This window comes from Hemicordylus capensis, chromosome 1 (genome assembly GCF_027244095.1).
Source record: "Hemicordylus capensis ecotype Gifberg chromosome 1, rHemCap1.1.pri, whole genome shotgun sequence".
NCBI lineage: Eukaryota > Metazoa > Chordata > Lepidosauria > Squamata > Cordylidae > Hemicordylus > Hemicordylus capensis.
In genome coordinates this window covers 295,263,507-295,278,750 of record NC_069657.1, presented here as the reverse complement: position 1 = coordinate 295,278,750, position 15,244 = coordinate 295,263,507, and the positions used below count along the sequence as shown (strand labels likewise).

The 15,244-nt window shown below is 41.7% G+C and overlaps 1 protein-coding gene across 7 annotated transcripts in view; it reads right to left on the bottom strand.

Annotated features, from left to right (window-relative positions):
- Nucleotides 1-15,244, bottom strand: part of LRRC1 (leucine rich repeat containing 1) — a 150,132-nt gene that overhangs the window by 96,999 nt on the left and 37,889 nt on the right. For all 7 annotated transcript variants that reach the window (XM_053286404.1, XM_053286400.1, XM_053286401.1 and 4 more), the window contains exons 3-4: nt 5,738-5,816; nt 120-209 (exon numbers count right to left, since the gene is read on the bottom strand). In XM_053286404.1, coding sequence (XP_053142379.1) covers nt 120-209; nt 5,738-5,816 — 169 coding nt within the window. The remainder of the gene's footprint in view (nt 1-119; nt 210-5,737; nt 5,817-15,244) is intronic.

Genomic DNA, 15,244 nt, shown 5'->3' with positions numbered 1-15,244 from the left:
TGCAACAGCCTGCAAAAGGAGTTTTCTATGCATCGTTTGCAAGTATTTAGGTTTATACACCAATATGTTCACTTGCATGTTTCAAACATCAAACAGTTCTTTATTCAAAGGTAACTTACTTTCCAATATTTTCAGGTAATGCTTGTAATGAGATATCATTTGCAGAAAGACACGTTAGATTCTGCAATTCAGGAAAGCTTTCCGGCAACCTATAGAAAGAAAGTTCAAATCAGCAATGTGCAAGAAAAAGGAAGGAGTTTGTTCCCATGGCATGTTGCCATGGAGAAGCCCCACATGGTTAACATTGCAGAAGGCCGAAATTAATTTGCTGTTTCAGTACAGTCCCAAGGCAACATCTAACAAAATACTGTAGAAAGCAAGTGTTTTCTACAAATTAGAAGTTTGACCAAGTTGGTTTGGTATTAACTACAGCTTTTAAGTATAATTTTCCTTGTCAAGTTGAGCAAAAAAAAAAAAAAAGTAAAGGGGGAACTTTTTCTACTTAACTGCCTTTCTAAAGTTGAAAAAAAGAAAACAAAACCCTCCTCTCTTACTACCAGGCAGCTTGGCCTGAAATGTGCCAAACAGCACATGTTTAAAAAGCAAATCAATAGTTCATTAAACTGGAGCAAAGCCACAAACACTAAATTGAATCCAGTCAAGCCAAAACATTAATCAGCTACAGAGGCATATTTCCTTGGTCCTGCATACAAGGGTGTATACTATCCTCAGAGACGACTCATTAAGGATGAGAACCTGTCACAGATTTAGGCATCACCTAATAACTTTTGTTGTTAATAATGTTTGATTTTAACTGCTCAGATTCTACATAGGGATGTTCGTCTAAGGGCTAATTAAACAGACTGTTCTTGCCTAAGTGTATCTTCTATAATAAACAGGAAGGAAGAGTTTGTTGTTAGGATCAAATACTACAGAAGCTTAAATTGGCACAAGCCAGAATAATGCTGCTTAAACCAGCATAGGAGAATGCTGAGAAACTGGAATATCACAAGCATATTAGGCCAAACAAATCATCTACCCAACACCTTTCACTACAAATTTTACACTCCAGTACAGATATCCAGTATATGCCCCTGCTAACTGGACAAAGAGGCACCATTTCAAAGTGGGACTTTTCTTTTTATTAGGCAGAGGGAGAGCAAATGGTCCCATTCAACCCCAGCACATCATCCCTCCAGTGGTTGTTGCTGGTGTCTACTAGGGGTATGCACAATATTCCAAGGTTGGAACATTACGCCTTGAAATAGGCCATTTTGAGTGTTCCGAGCTCAGAACAGAACACCCCTAAAAATGCGGGGACTGTTCTGAGCTTGGAATGGACCAGAGTTGTTCCATCGTAACAACCTGCTTGACCAGTTGTTCCAACAGAATGTGGTGCACATTTTGTCAAGTCAAGTCAAGTTTTATTTACGGTCCTAGACCAAACAAGTGCACATTTTGTGTTCCATTCAGAGCTTGGAGCTTGCACACCCCTAGTATGTCTTGTGTTTATTTCGAGTGTGAGTCCTTAGACTACGAGCCCTTGAGAACCATCTTCTCATTTCCACCCCTATGTAAAGTGATTTGACAACATTTTGTCCAAAAACTGTGTATAAATAGTAGAAAATGGCTTCATATACAACAAATACTGATACACCACTTTACAGCAAAAGTTCCCTAGGGTCCTTGTCCCCAAAGGGCTCACAATCTAAAAAAGCAACACCAGCCACAGCCACCAGCGGGTTGCTGTGCTGGGTGTGGATAGGGCCAGTTGCTCTTCCCCTGCTAAATAAAGGGAATCACCACTTTTAAAAGGTGCCTCTTTGCTGAGTTAGCAGGGGACAGTTATCCATTCTGAAGAGCATGTGCAAATTTAAATTGCTATATTATTAAGATCTGATACACTGCAAGGGCAATTAACTGATCCCACACACCAGTGGTCCCCCTAATTTTTCTCATCTCTGTGTGGAATTAGTTTTGTTCTGGGTGGCAGTATCAAGGCAATGTGTGTGCACGTGTATTCAAGAGTGCGGCCTTCCTGATTCAACCTGAGTGGGATCAAAGATGAACTGAGCGGACATCCAAAAACTTGTGAACACGCACGTGTGTGCACACCTTAGAGAGAACAGTGCCACACACACCTTTGTATTTTACTGAAAATAGTGGTGTTTGATCCCACACACACACCTTTGTATTTTACTACAAAATAGTGTACATCCACCAAGTTCTCTAAGAGTTCTGAAAAGTACATGCATTCTAGTATCTCTGATTTAAGTACTATATAAGTACTTAAACCACATAAGTACTATATAAGTGCATGAAGCAGCTCTAAGGAACTCATGATTTTTCCTTCAGCATTTAAAAAAGATTCCTTACCCATTAGTATGGATCACACAACTATCAGGTTGCAGCCAGATGCTGCAAACTTAAAAAAACCTTGGCTTTTTAAGAGACAATATCCCACATTTGAACAGCCTCACAAATCAATAATAGTTGTTGGGGTGCTCATAACTCCACTTTCCCAAACTTTTTCTGGATAAGCAGATCTAACCAATGTTCCACATAAGTTGTGAGGCTGCATGTCTGTCAGTCAATCTTTATTATGGTCTTTGAACAATATTAAAACATCTAAAACAAATGTAAAATTTAAACATAGGCATATTGAGAACATCTGTACGCTGGATCTAACCGTTAGAAAGCAGAGCATGTTGAACTTGTACTGCAGAACAGAATTTCACAACTGTGTGTGATAGACAGATTTGCATCTGTTAACCAATATTTGCCAAGAATTCTTCCGATCATCCTGGCAGGTTATGTAAAACAGGGTCAATTAACCTTCGCCTAAGACCTATATAAAACACACACCACAGGAACACATGTGCAACTGACTCGATCTCCTCAGAGTTACAGGGGCAGTATCTCTGCTCAACTGGAATTTTGCTATATCTGTCAGCCAGTAGTTCTGAGGGGAGGGCATTCATACAGGCCCTCGAGAAGGCCCATCTATGTTCAGGGTAGGTAAAAAGGAACAGATAATCTGCTGGGCGAGTTCTCATCCCACTACTGAGCAGGTAGAATGACCTAGATGTCCTCAACAAGTCATTCTGAAACTCAATATCCCAGATCCTTCATTTCATAAGTTCTTTGGCCCTGACCAATCCCACAGAGAGGATGGCCTCAGGTGAAAGACCAAAAGGTACAGAGTTTCCTAACACAGTTCTCCCACCAACTTGAGCAGTGCCTATCCAATAATAACAAAGGAAGGAGATCAGAAGGAAGGATGCATGTCTCGTACTAACAAAAACTTCTGTTAAGAACTAATCTGCCTACTTTCCTTTCACTATAATCTTAATTGATAATTACCAACTACCTCCTCAAACAGTCATGCATTCGCCATCTTGAATTGGGGCGGATGACATCACAAACTATGCCACTGAGGTGTGCATGTGTCACTCACTGCAACTGTACCAGATTTGGTTCAAATAGGTTAGGCAGCTCACTAGTCAGCCCACTTGCATCTCAAACATTCACGCATCTATCATTTTGAATCAGGGTGGATGACATTGTGAACTACACTGTTGACGTGTCCCTACAATAGTACCAAACTTGGTTCAAGTCAGTCAGGCATTGACGTTTATAGAGAGGGATACATGCACACCACTGCTCCTTCTAAGGCATGCACATGTGCGTGCACTCACAAGTTTTTTTTATGTCCACGCAGTTAATTTTAGATCCCGCTCAGGTTGAATTAGGAAAGTCCCACTCTGAATGTATGTGCACGCACACTGCCTTGATACTGCTGCCCAGAACAAAACTCATTCCGCACACAAATGAAAAAAATTAGAGAGAAGACTGGTACGTGTGCAAGCCCACTGCACAAAATGGATTTTGCATTTCATTTAGAGCTCAAAGCAAAACACAAATACACTAAATGTTTAGTTAAAACAGCAGCCAAGCCTCTTGCGGGGGATGCGGATCAGTGAAGACAATTGGCAGGAGAAAAGTGTGGTCCCCATTTCCCTTGGTTCTTTTGTGCCAGGGAGTGTGGAGCGTCCAGCCAGCTCTGAGCAGGATTGAGTACACATTGCAATGCAGATTGCAGAGCAGACCAGAGCAGCGAGTGAAGCACAAGTTAGTCTCAAAGCCAAACATGCAGCTCATCACAGCAATCACCAGGAAATTCTTTATTTATATATGCATACGTGTGTGTGTGTGTGTGTGTGTGTGTGTACACGTGCAAACACACACACACACACACACCCCTGCCTGCCCATTTCTTGCCACAACACTATCTCACGAACAAAACAAACCACAATTCAAAGGGAGGCACTGTAGCTCTTTCCCCTCAAACTAATCTTTAAACTACTGCATATACTTCCTCATTTCCAAACCAAAGATTTTCTCAATATTTATTCTGTAATAGAACGCTCCCAAGCTGATTCCCCACGGTAACCCAAAACTATAGTTGGAATGTCCTAGCCAAGCACTCCGGAGCAGCTCTATTAACAAGGGGGAGGAAACTAGGACAGCGCATAATCAATGAAAGCACACAATTAAATATATGGAATTCTTTGCCATGGGATGTGGTGATGGCCACTAGCTTGGGTAGCTTTAAAGAGGGCTTGGACAAATTCATGGAGGACAGGTCTATCACTGGCTACTAGTTTGGTGGCTATGGGCCACGTCCAACTTCAGAGGCAGGATGCTCTCAATACCAGTCGCAGGGGAGCAACAGCAAGCAAGAGGGCATGCCTCTTGCCTGTGGGATTCCCAGAGGCATCTGGTGGGCCACTGTGCTGGATTCAGCAAGGCTATTCTTATGTCCTTAAGTTGGTAGAGAATGACATAAGAATGAAAAAGCCTTGAAGAGGCAGGAGCTTTGAAAGAGCGTGGTGGTGGTGGCGGCGGCAGCAGCAGGGGCAAGCACATGCATGAGAGAAAAGGAGGAAAGAGGCTGGCAGAGAATGACACAGGGACAAGGAAGAACAAGGAGCCTTGAAAGAAAGCAATGGTCTCTCTCTCTCTCATACATACACACACACACACACACACACACACACACACACACACACACCCCTCAATGCTTCAGGCCACTGCTTCCAAGTCAGCCAGCCAAGTCAACTGATAGCAAGTTGGCTGAGCACACCACTGACAGAGCTTGCAATTGGCCAGGCTTAGTTAGAAAGATACAGGACCAGATGTGGAAACCAAGGATGACTCCAGAGGAGACATGGGGGCAGCGGACAAGAAGAGGGAGCTCAATCCAGCATATAGCTGAGCCCTTGCTGAGTACGACCTGGGACCCTTCAAAGCACTACCAGTGGTACCTGTACTACTGGTTGGGAAGTGGGAATCCCTGTCTTAAGGAAAGTAGGCTAACGAAAGCAGCATTTTTCATAGGTCAGACTCATTCTTACAAGCAAGCAAGCATATTTGGACTATGTAGCACACACACCAAATACCAATTGCCACCAGAAGCAATTACCATTAACTAGCACATAAATGTCCATTTTTAAAATTGATGTTTGCCAAAAAGAGTCCTATTGCTTTCAGTTTTGTCTTCAAAAACCATTTCACATACCTATGTACTTGGTCTATCAGCACAAGTGGGCAGGGAAAATTTCATAATTAAAGTGGTACAAGTCAAAATACACTATTACAAAATCCTCTTTGCCTCTACTTGTAAATTATGAACAGTGAATGTCTACAATAATTCATTACATTTTATTAAGATTACCTGGTGAGGGGATTCCCACTGAAGTCTGCCACCTGTAATGATTTGCAGAAGGAGATGCTTTCAGGGATTTCAGGGATATCTGCAAAAGAGAAAGTACCAGTTAAGGGGTACTGGCAAATAAAACCTTTATCGAAGCATTCTCAGATTCCAAAAAGCAGGACTATTTTGTAACGTATTGTCTGGCAACTCTTCTTCCTAAAACCAATGCTAAACTCTAGTTTGCATTTACATCGAGACCTATCATTTAAGGATTTTTGAGAAATCCAAAGTGAACAATACAGCATATTTGTATTGGCATTGCATTTAACATCTTTTGCTCTCCTCTTGACCATGCTTTCCCCCTCCTCGTGTAACACTCTTGCTACTTTGCAGCATTAAACCCACTGCTAAGGTGGCATGAAGTTCAATAGCTATGACCACAAAGCAAAATGCTGCATTTTGCAATAAAAATAGTAGTTATCAATATACATCTTCTACAATGGAGGAACTACCCTAAGACTATTTTGAAGTGTTGGGGGGGGGGGAATGTAGCCCATCACCACCACAAAGTAGGAAGCCAACTGGAACCAACCTCATACTTAAAATGAGTATAGGAATGCCACTGAAGATTCTAGGAGGAGGAAAGGAAGACTGCCTCTCAGGAGGGTTTCATGTGCTGCTGTTTAATATATTCTAGACTGAATTGGAGGAAATTTGAGCCCTTTTTAAAAATGTATATTAGAAATAAAGACTATAGCAGAGCAACCCTGAAAATGTTGTGGTGGTGTTTTTTGTAAAAGGAAAAATATGTGTCCTTTTGGCATCAGGGTCATAGCAAGCATGGAGTGGACCCTGCAACAAAAAATGAAGATGGGGCCCTGCCACCCCCCACCTTCTTCAGAGAGGCATGAAGTGAAGGGGAAAAAGAGCAAGCTGTCACCCAGTCATCATCCCCACCTGGTCCCATGGACATCCATCCCTCCTTGTTCAATTGTTGCTATGCCCATATTTAGCATACATACAAACTACATAAGCTCTTTTTTTTTTTTTTTTTGGTAACATTAGCTACTCATTTTGTAGAACCAGCGACCGCTAAAAATAGTGGCCCTAAGGAAGGATCAAGCTTGAAAACTTGGGGTAGACTCTTTTGGACCAGCACTAAAAAAGATTCAAAGTTGTCTTTTAAGCAGCACTGAAAACTTATTTTGGCAGGGTTTTAAAATAAATTTATGTTTATGATTTTCCTCCTCCTGCTGTTTATTTCTTACTGGTTGATTTTATTTTATATTTTTTGGTTATAAACTTCATTTCAATGTTGCAGGCTGCTTCCAGTGGGCATTTTGTCAAGCAAGGGACGATATAGATCTACAATAAATGGAGGCGGTGACGGTGCACACACCCCTACACCCATCTTTCATGAGCAAGAATTGAAAGTTCAACACTTTCCAGATTACTATACACCAGAGTCAAGTTTAAGGTGTCCATGACCAGGCAAAAACAGTCATTGAACAGAGGATAACGGATACTGAGTGCCAGGCTGACCTAGCCAGGGTTCCATCCTTCCTGTCCATGGAAAGGCTCAGATTCTCTGCCTCCCCTGCCGCATACCTGTCACAGCCTGAAATCCCAAGCCACAGAAGGGCTTATACCCTCGCCTGTTGTCATGCCCTTCCCTACGCTGTACTGGAAAGCAAATACAGAAAGATCCCATTTGCAGAGAGACTTTATCCCTGTGACGCTGGGGAGGTAGAAACCACAGAACATGTACTCCTCTTTTGCCCCTTTGACGGAAACATTCGGGCCAAGCTTATATTTCCGCTACTTCGCAAGTACCCTGGCCGCCCAAACCATGTCTATACCCGGTTGCTGCTTCTGGATGAAGACCCAGCCTTCACAAATAACATGGCTATCCATGAACTCCCCTGCCAATTTGTTATTTATTACCATGATAAAGACATGGTGAAAGACATGAACACACAAGCAAACTACACCGAGCTAGGAGGCTGCTTATACAAGAAGCAGAAGTGCTCCTAGGCCTCTGAAGTCTAAATTTGAGGCTAATTGCTTGCTCTAAATCTTTCAAGCAGCAGTATAAGACGCAAATGTTTGTTACACCACCCCTGGAGGATCCAGCTTGGAGAGAGTCTCTCCAAGCCAGCTGTAGACCTGGACTTCAAGCACTGTGCCCATGAAACTGGGGGTGGGGGCGGGGGCAAGGGCAAGATAACCAACTCAGAGAGTGCCCACTGGGCCAATGAATGCTTCCTAGGGGTTGCTCTTCCCTCACCCAATGATCCCCAATTTTGGGGATGCAGTCCTTTAAATCCAGATCTGGAGCTGTCTTGAAGATAGGAGAATTTCCCATAGGACAGTAGGGATTTTAATCTGAATTTTGACTATCAGGGCTCACTGCTATCCTATCCAAAACCCTTCCAATAATGCCTAATAATAAGCATACGAGTCTGATATCACTATTGGACCAATACGATTGCACAGCCCTAGGAAACATCAAATAAGACCAGAATTCAAATGGGCGGTGGGGGAGAACAAAGAATACATTTGTCTGGAGATACAAGGCTTTTAAACCCACACAAAACTCCATCCATCCCACCCATTCCTGGCCCCTAGCCTTTTCTACCAAGTGTGCATGAATCTTTTCTATCCCTATATATCAATTTGTGACACTGCCAGAATAATGAGCTCTAACAGGAATTTGAAAATGTTTACCCAAGAGATTTTAAAGTTGCTGTAACTTAAAATAGGAAGGTTCAGACATTATAGGCAGCCAATATTAAACCATGGCTTCATGTTTCATTCAGCCTTGGGAGCACACATTCCACTATTCCTTGCCCACATGCAAATTGAAAGATTCTACTTCTGATTGTGATTAGGAACAAGTCAAGATCAGTTGTAACATCCAAATCAACAGGTCCTGACTTAGTCTAACCAAAATATGCAGAATAAAGCACAATCTGAAGCAAGGGGTAAAAGTGGGTTCCAATCTTTGTTTCAAGCAAGCTGTTTAAAACAAAACAAGATCAGTTGATTTGGATATCACAACCAATTCTGGCCATAATCAGAAGCACACTTCTTCCAGTTCAAACATGGGCAGCGGAAGCACATGCGGCATATGGCACCAAGGGTTAATCTGGGCTCTGTCAGGTCTGAACTAGGAGTAGAAAACTTAACACTTCCATCCACACAAGATTGTCAGGAGTAGATAAAAGGACACACAAAAGAGATACATCCTGGAAGTCAGCCTAAAATTTTAATTTAAAAAAAATAGTGGGGGGTTTTGTTTGTTTTTTAAATTAATACATTAACACCACCACACAGCAGGTGCTCCCAACATTTCGGTAGCTGGCAACAACATTAATTAAAACAATGGGCAGAATTCCCTATTCAAAGTGTAGAAGACTGATGTATACTTATTTACAAAGCTCATTTTTCCATTTATAAGGACATCTGTGCCTGCAGAACAGATAACAGGTAGGATATTTTCTAATGCTGCTGGTTAACTGATTCAATCCCCTTGAATATCCAGGACCTTTCTGACATTGCACTGAAATGAATACTCCGTATACACGTGACACCCAGATGCCCTGGCACAGACTACGCACATGCAGAGGCTAAACAATAAGGCTATAAACTATAAGCTCTGTGACGCAGGCCACTGCAAACAGGCACACCATCAAGTGAAAGTTAGGCCAGCTGAAGTGCAGAAAGCCATGTTAGCAGTTCTGTGTTTAAGAGGATATACTTTCCCTCTCAGACAGGACTGCTCTCTCAATTATTATAGCAGCTTAATCATAAGTTCTGCCACAGCTGATAGTCTGGCCCTGTTGTAGTGTGGAATGTACATTTTAATCAGGAAGACAGTTTTATACCGATTCTTTGCATTGCCTCTCTATGATGCCACTGAACTCAACATTTGTATGTAGCTTTGCTTTATACACTACAGATGAAGCATCAGTCACTATGAACCGATGTGTCTGGGGCTGGGGAAAGTCAGGGCACTGTGTCTGCAAGCTCTGCGCACAGAATTGCATTGTGCTTTGTATTCTCTTCTCCCCCTTTTTTGTCTCATGAGGTTCATGTAAGCAGAAGCTCGACGGCACCAACAGATAGCAGTCTCCCTGCACAACCTTTCTGCCTAAGCTGAACTTTGAAAACACATTTACGATGTTAAGTCTGTTTGCAGAGTCAAAGTACGTGATCACAGACTCATGGCATTGTTTACGTTTAACATCCTCAAGGAGGAATGAGAACAGGTTTTGAAATTTAAAAAAAAAATGCATATGTGGACTCTGCTGTACCATCACTGGACTCCACACAAACAGTGGATGGGGTGTGAGAAATTTTAATAAAGTAAGTATAGTTAAACAAGAATATGTGGCTATCACTTCCCAGAATCCTCTTCCTGTGTAGTCACTGAAAACCAGGGGTGTATCTAGGGTGGGGCAGGCAGGGCACGTACACCGGGCACCACTTGAAGGGGGGGCGCCATTTTTTAAAATTAAAATTTTTTAAAAGATTGCCACCAAAAACAAAATGGCCACTGGACATGCTCAAATGGCGTGTCTCTGTGAGGCCCTCTGTGAGGCCCTAGACCATGCCAGGCCTTGCAGAGGCCATTTGAGCAAGCATGAAGGCCATTTTGTTTTCAGCGGCCATTTTTTAAAAAAATAATTATTTTAAAAAATGACCACCACACATACACAAATGGTGCCTTTGAGACCCTAGAGGCCAGTGGGAGGAGGGGGAAACTTTGCAGACCCCCCACAGCAGACCCCCAAAGGGGCTACAGGCAATTTTTTAAAAGAAAAAATTAATATAATATAGGTCACTGTACACATATTCAGATTGGTACTATGTACAGAGAATCAGGGCTTGTAAATACTGTGCTGAAGTTTATGAGCTAAGATTGTATTGGTTTGCTCTTACTTTGCTTCTTGTGATAAGTGAGTTAAATGTGATGTCTTAATAATATGACTATTAATGGTGAGTTTGTCTTTGAATCAGTGTGAAATCCTTAGTATTAAGGCCCACTGGGAGTTTCTTGCTCTTTCTCTCATTTTAACTGTCTTTCTGAAATACTAGAATATATTCCAAGCAGTGACACAGTTTACTCTGCATATCGTTTAATTATTTTCCGAGTATCTGGTAAAAGTCAAATTCTCGATTTATTTTTAAAACTTATGTAATCGTGATGCTACAATGTATAGCAGAGAATTAGATTGGCATTTCTATTTAGTTTTTCCAAGTATACCTCCACATAGTATTTGGGTATTTCATGAGCCCCAGCATACTGAAATTTGTAGTTTTCCAGCATTTTCTTGGTATGGCTACGTGCACTGCTAAGTAGTTTTTGAAATATTAGAAGATTAACGAGCTTGACTTGTATTTTTCAGTTGATATTATGGTAAAATTATCTGAAAGATGGGTGTCAGATGTTTGGACAGGGGGTGCAATTTCAGTGCTTGCCCTAGGCACTATTTTCCCTAGATACGCCTCTGCTGAGAACCGGTGCAGGGCAAAGAACTATAAATCAGGATTTCAAATCTCATCTCTGCCGGGAACTTACAAGGTGGCCTTAGGCAAGCCATTCCCTCTCTGTCTCAGCTCCCCAGCTTGTCTAGGGAGCAAGAGGTTGCTGGTTCGAATCCCCACTGGTATGTTTCCCAGACTATGGGAGCGATATAGGAAGATGTTGAAAGGCATCATCTCATTCTGTGTAGGAGATAACAATGGTAAATCTCTCCTGTATTCTACCAAAGAAAACCACATGACTCCGTGGTCACCAGGAGTCGACACCAACTCAGCGGCACAACTTTACCTATACAGAATTTTGGGGAGAACAAAATATTTGTTGTGGAACACTTTGACCATTTGAAAGCACTATACAAATGCAAAGTATTAACAACCCTAGTGGGGGGAAAGTCATAAATCTGGGTTACTATTAAACAAGTTTCACTCAGGATAATTGCTACTTTAGCTCCACAAAGTTACGTTCATGCTCAGCTGCAACTGCCCAAAAGATCTCAGCCAGCTCTCTGAAGCTAATTTAGTAGTAATTCCTTTACATTACGGAGTTATTTCACCCAGCATTCACTTTGATTTACAGTAAGGACAGAGCGACTCCTGTCCACTTGTTCTCTGTATCCTACTGCATTCCTAACCACTGCCTTTTAATCTTGAGCTTCTACAAGACACAGACACTGTCCCCAGAAACTGCACAGCCCCCCTGGCCTCACCCCCTTTCTGGCTCATCTTCTCAAGCTTATTTGCCCAAAGCGACTCATGTTCACTCTGCTCAAGGTAGAAGTGGATTAAATGATAAAATACAACCCTTACCTGCAAAACAAGTTAATTCATGCATACACACACATGCCAGACAACACTGTGGCACCAACAGAACAGTAGAAAGATGTACATGTGTTATTTGAACCATTTTCTTGTGTTGTGCCCAGGAAGCAGTCAACCCAATACACCAGCCAAGTTCAATAAACTAGACAAACTTCCAGGATAGGGAAATTTATGTCTTCTCGGATCTTTATCTACCCAGAGGCCAGAGGCGTATCAAGGGAAAATAGCACCTAGGGCAAGCACTGAAATTGCACCCCCTGTCCAGATATCTGACACCCATCTTTCAGATAACTTTACCATAATATCAGCTGAAAAATACAAGTCAAGCTCGCTAATCTTTTAATATTTCAAGAACTATTTAGCAGTGGATATAGCCAGACCAAAAAAAAAAATGCTGGGAAACTACAAATTTCAGTATGCTGGAGCTCATGAAATACCCAAATACTATGTGGAGGTGTACGTGGAAAACTAAACAGAAGTGCTTGTCTAATTCTCTACTATGCATTGTAGCATCACTATTAGATAAGTTTTAAAAATAAATGGAGAATTTGACTTTTCCCACATACTCTGGAAATAATTAAACGATATGCAGAGTAAACTGTGTCACTGCTTGGAATATATTCTAGTATTTCAGAAAGACAGTTAAAATGAGAGAAAGAGAGCAAGAAACTCCCAGTGGGCCTTAATACTAAGGATTTCACACTGATTCAAAGACAAACTCATCATTAATAGCCATATTATTAAGACATCACATTTAACTCACTTATCACAAGAAGCAAAGTAAGAGCAAATGAATACAATTCTAGCACATAAGCTTCAGCTCATTATTCACAAGCCCTGACTCTCTGTACATAGTGCCAAACTGAATATGTGTACAGTGACTTATATTATATTAATTTTTTTTAAAAAAATTACTTGTAGCTCCTTCTGGGAGCTTCCTAAAGGCCATGGGGGGCATGCAAAGGTTTCCCCTCCCCCTGTTGGCCTCTAGGGCTTCACAGGGACCATTTGAGCATGTGCGATGGCCATTTTAAAAAAAAAATTTCAAAATGGCCACTGAAAACAAAATGGCTACCGTGCATGCTCAAATGGCCTCTGCATGGCCTGGCATTGCCTAGGGCCTCACAGATGCCATTTGAGCATGCACAGTGACCATTTTGTTTTCAGCAGCCTTTTTAAAAAATTTTTGATTTTAGAAAAATGGTGCCCCCCCTTCAAGTGGCGCCCGGGGCACGTGCTCTGCCTGCCCCGCCCTAGATATGCCCCTGCCAGAGGCCAAGAAAGGAGCTAGAAGAACACTAATTGACAGGAATATCCTTGGGAAATGACTGAGTCTTCCCTACTGGTCTCATTCCAGACCTCCCCATTAGGCTCTTGAAACAGACACTCTTGCCACTTTACTAGAGTTCCCCCTTCTTCCCTCTTCACCCCAACCCCTAGCCTTTCCATGCCCTTTGTGCTATCCCCCAGCAGGTGTAATATATAGCACCAAGGTGTTTCCACAGCAAGCAGCACTAGATAATTCAAGCAGGTGGGCCAAGTTCCATTTTACAGTTGGTGGCATGTGTAGCTGACATACTTGATAAGATACTGAATACAGAACAGAATGAACAGTCATGACAAGTCAAATAGCTACAGAACACATTGCACCATAACATGCAGAATACTAGTTATTTATGGGGAAATGTAGTTAGCACAGTCTCTCTTACACACTGGTAGAATAGGGTTCTGCTAGTTGTGCTTTAAATATAGCCTTTAGAGCCATTTAGCTCAGAGTTAGAAGCATTTCAGTTGCTGTTCCACTTGTTTGCATTAAATGTCAATATTTGTACAACTTTTTTGTTAAGGTGATTCACTATTAAGAAGCTTATAGAGCAGCTTTAATGCCACACCCTTGTGCATGATGCATCATCACGCAATCTGAGAGGTCTGTGAAGTAGGAATGATTTCTAGTTTAACCAAGGGTAACAGAGACAAAAGGAAGGTATTAATGTACATTACCTACTTCCACATCCTTTATATTTACAATGAACTGTATATTAATGAAGCAACCTCTACTTGACCACATTTCAAAGTACTGCTACATAGTTGATCTGATAAACTTACGGCTACAGTCTTAACTGCATGACAACAGTCCCAATGAAAAGTCAATCAGAAATAAAAGTGAAAGGATTTATTATGTCATAGCTGACTAGTCAAAGATTCCTGTGAGACTATATGACTTGGCAGAAAAGCCAAAATTATAAGGAAAAAAATGCTTGAATATATGGCCTTAATGTTTACAGAGCTCTAATTAAAGTTATTCCTTCCTCACCCTTTTAATGTAAAATAGCCAAAATACACATAAGGCAAATGGTACCACTAAAAACAATATAACCCCCAATATGATTTCACTATAAACAGGAGACTCAATATGTGCACTACTAGCCAACAAACAGGAGCTACAGGAGTAAGCAATGCATCCTTTCAAGTGTCAAAAGCTGAAATATAGCACTTGCAGCTGAGCTCCCTCCCAAATATAGACACTTCATAAGAGCAGGGACACATGGTACAAGGGGCAGGTCAGCTGGCCAAGTCCAAACACTAACCAAGCCTGAGACCCAATAGCTATGTTGCAGCAATGGCTCTGAAAGCAGCTGCATTTGGGCAAAGCAAAGAGTTTAAAAGTTTAGTCTGCAACAAGGAACAATAATGTATCTTTAATCTTGCAGGCATCTAAGAATCTAATAAAGTATGAGTCTAAAGACTTCACATAGCATTTATTTATTTAATGCATTTCTATACCGCCCAAAACGCAAACATTGGACACTTAGGCACAGCAATGCATCTATCAAGGCAGCTACAATTTAAAGAGCAGTTTCTATTTTCCCTTAATTACGGATTTCCAAAGTTTGGGCTGTTTTTACCCCTGCTATTACCATTGCTTCTGTGAAGAGTAGCAGTTAGATGCCAAAAGAGAAAGAAACCAGACCTATTGCGTTTGCCAGGAGGGGTGCGGCATGGCAACGATCCCCAGATAACTTGGCTTAGCTTGAGACTGAGCTCTGCACAAACCCTTCAGTGCACAATCTGCAAAACACGTGGGCTTCGAGCCTTCCAGCCAATTCAGTGAGTCTATGAAGGAAGCTGTCCCTCCAAAGTGGCTGCCCAAGGCCTGCAGAG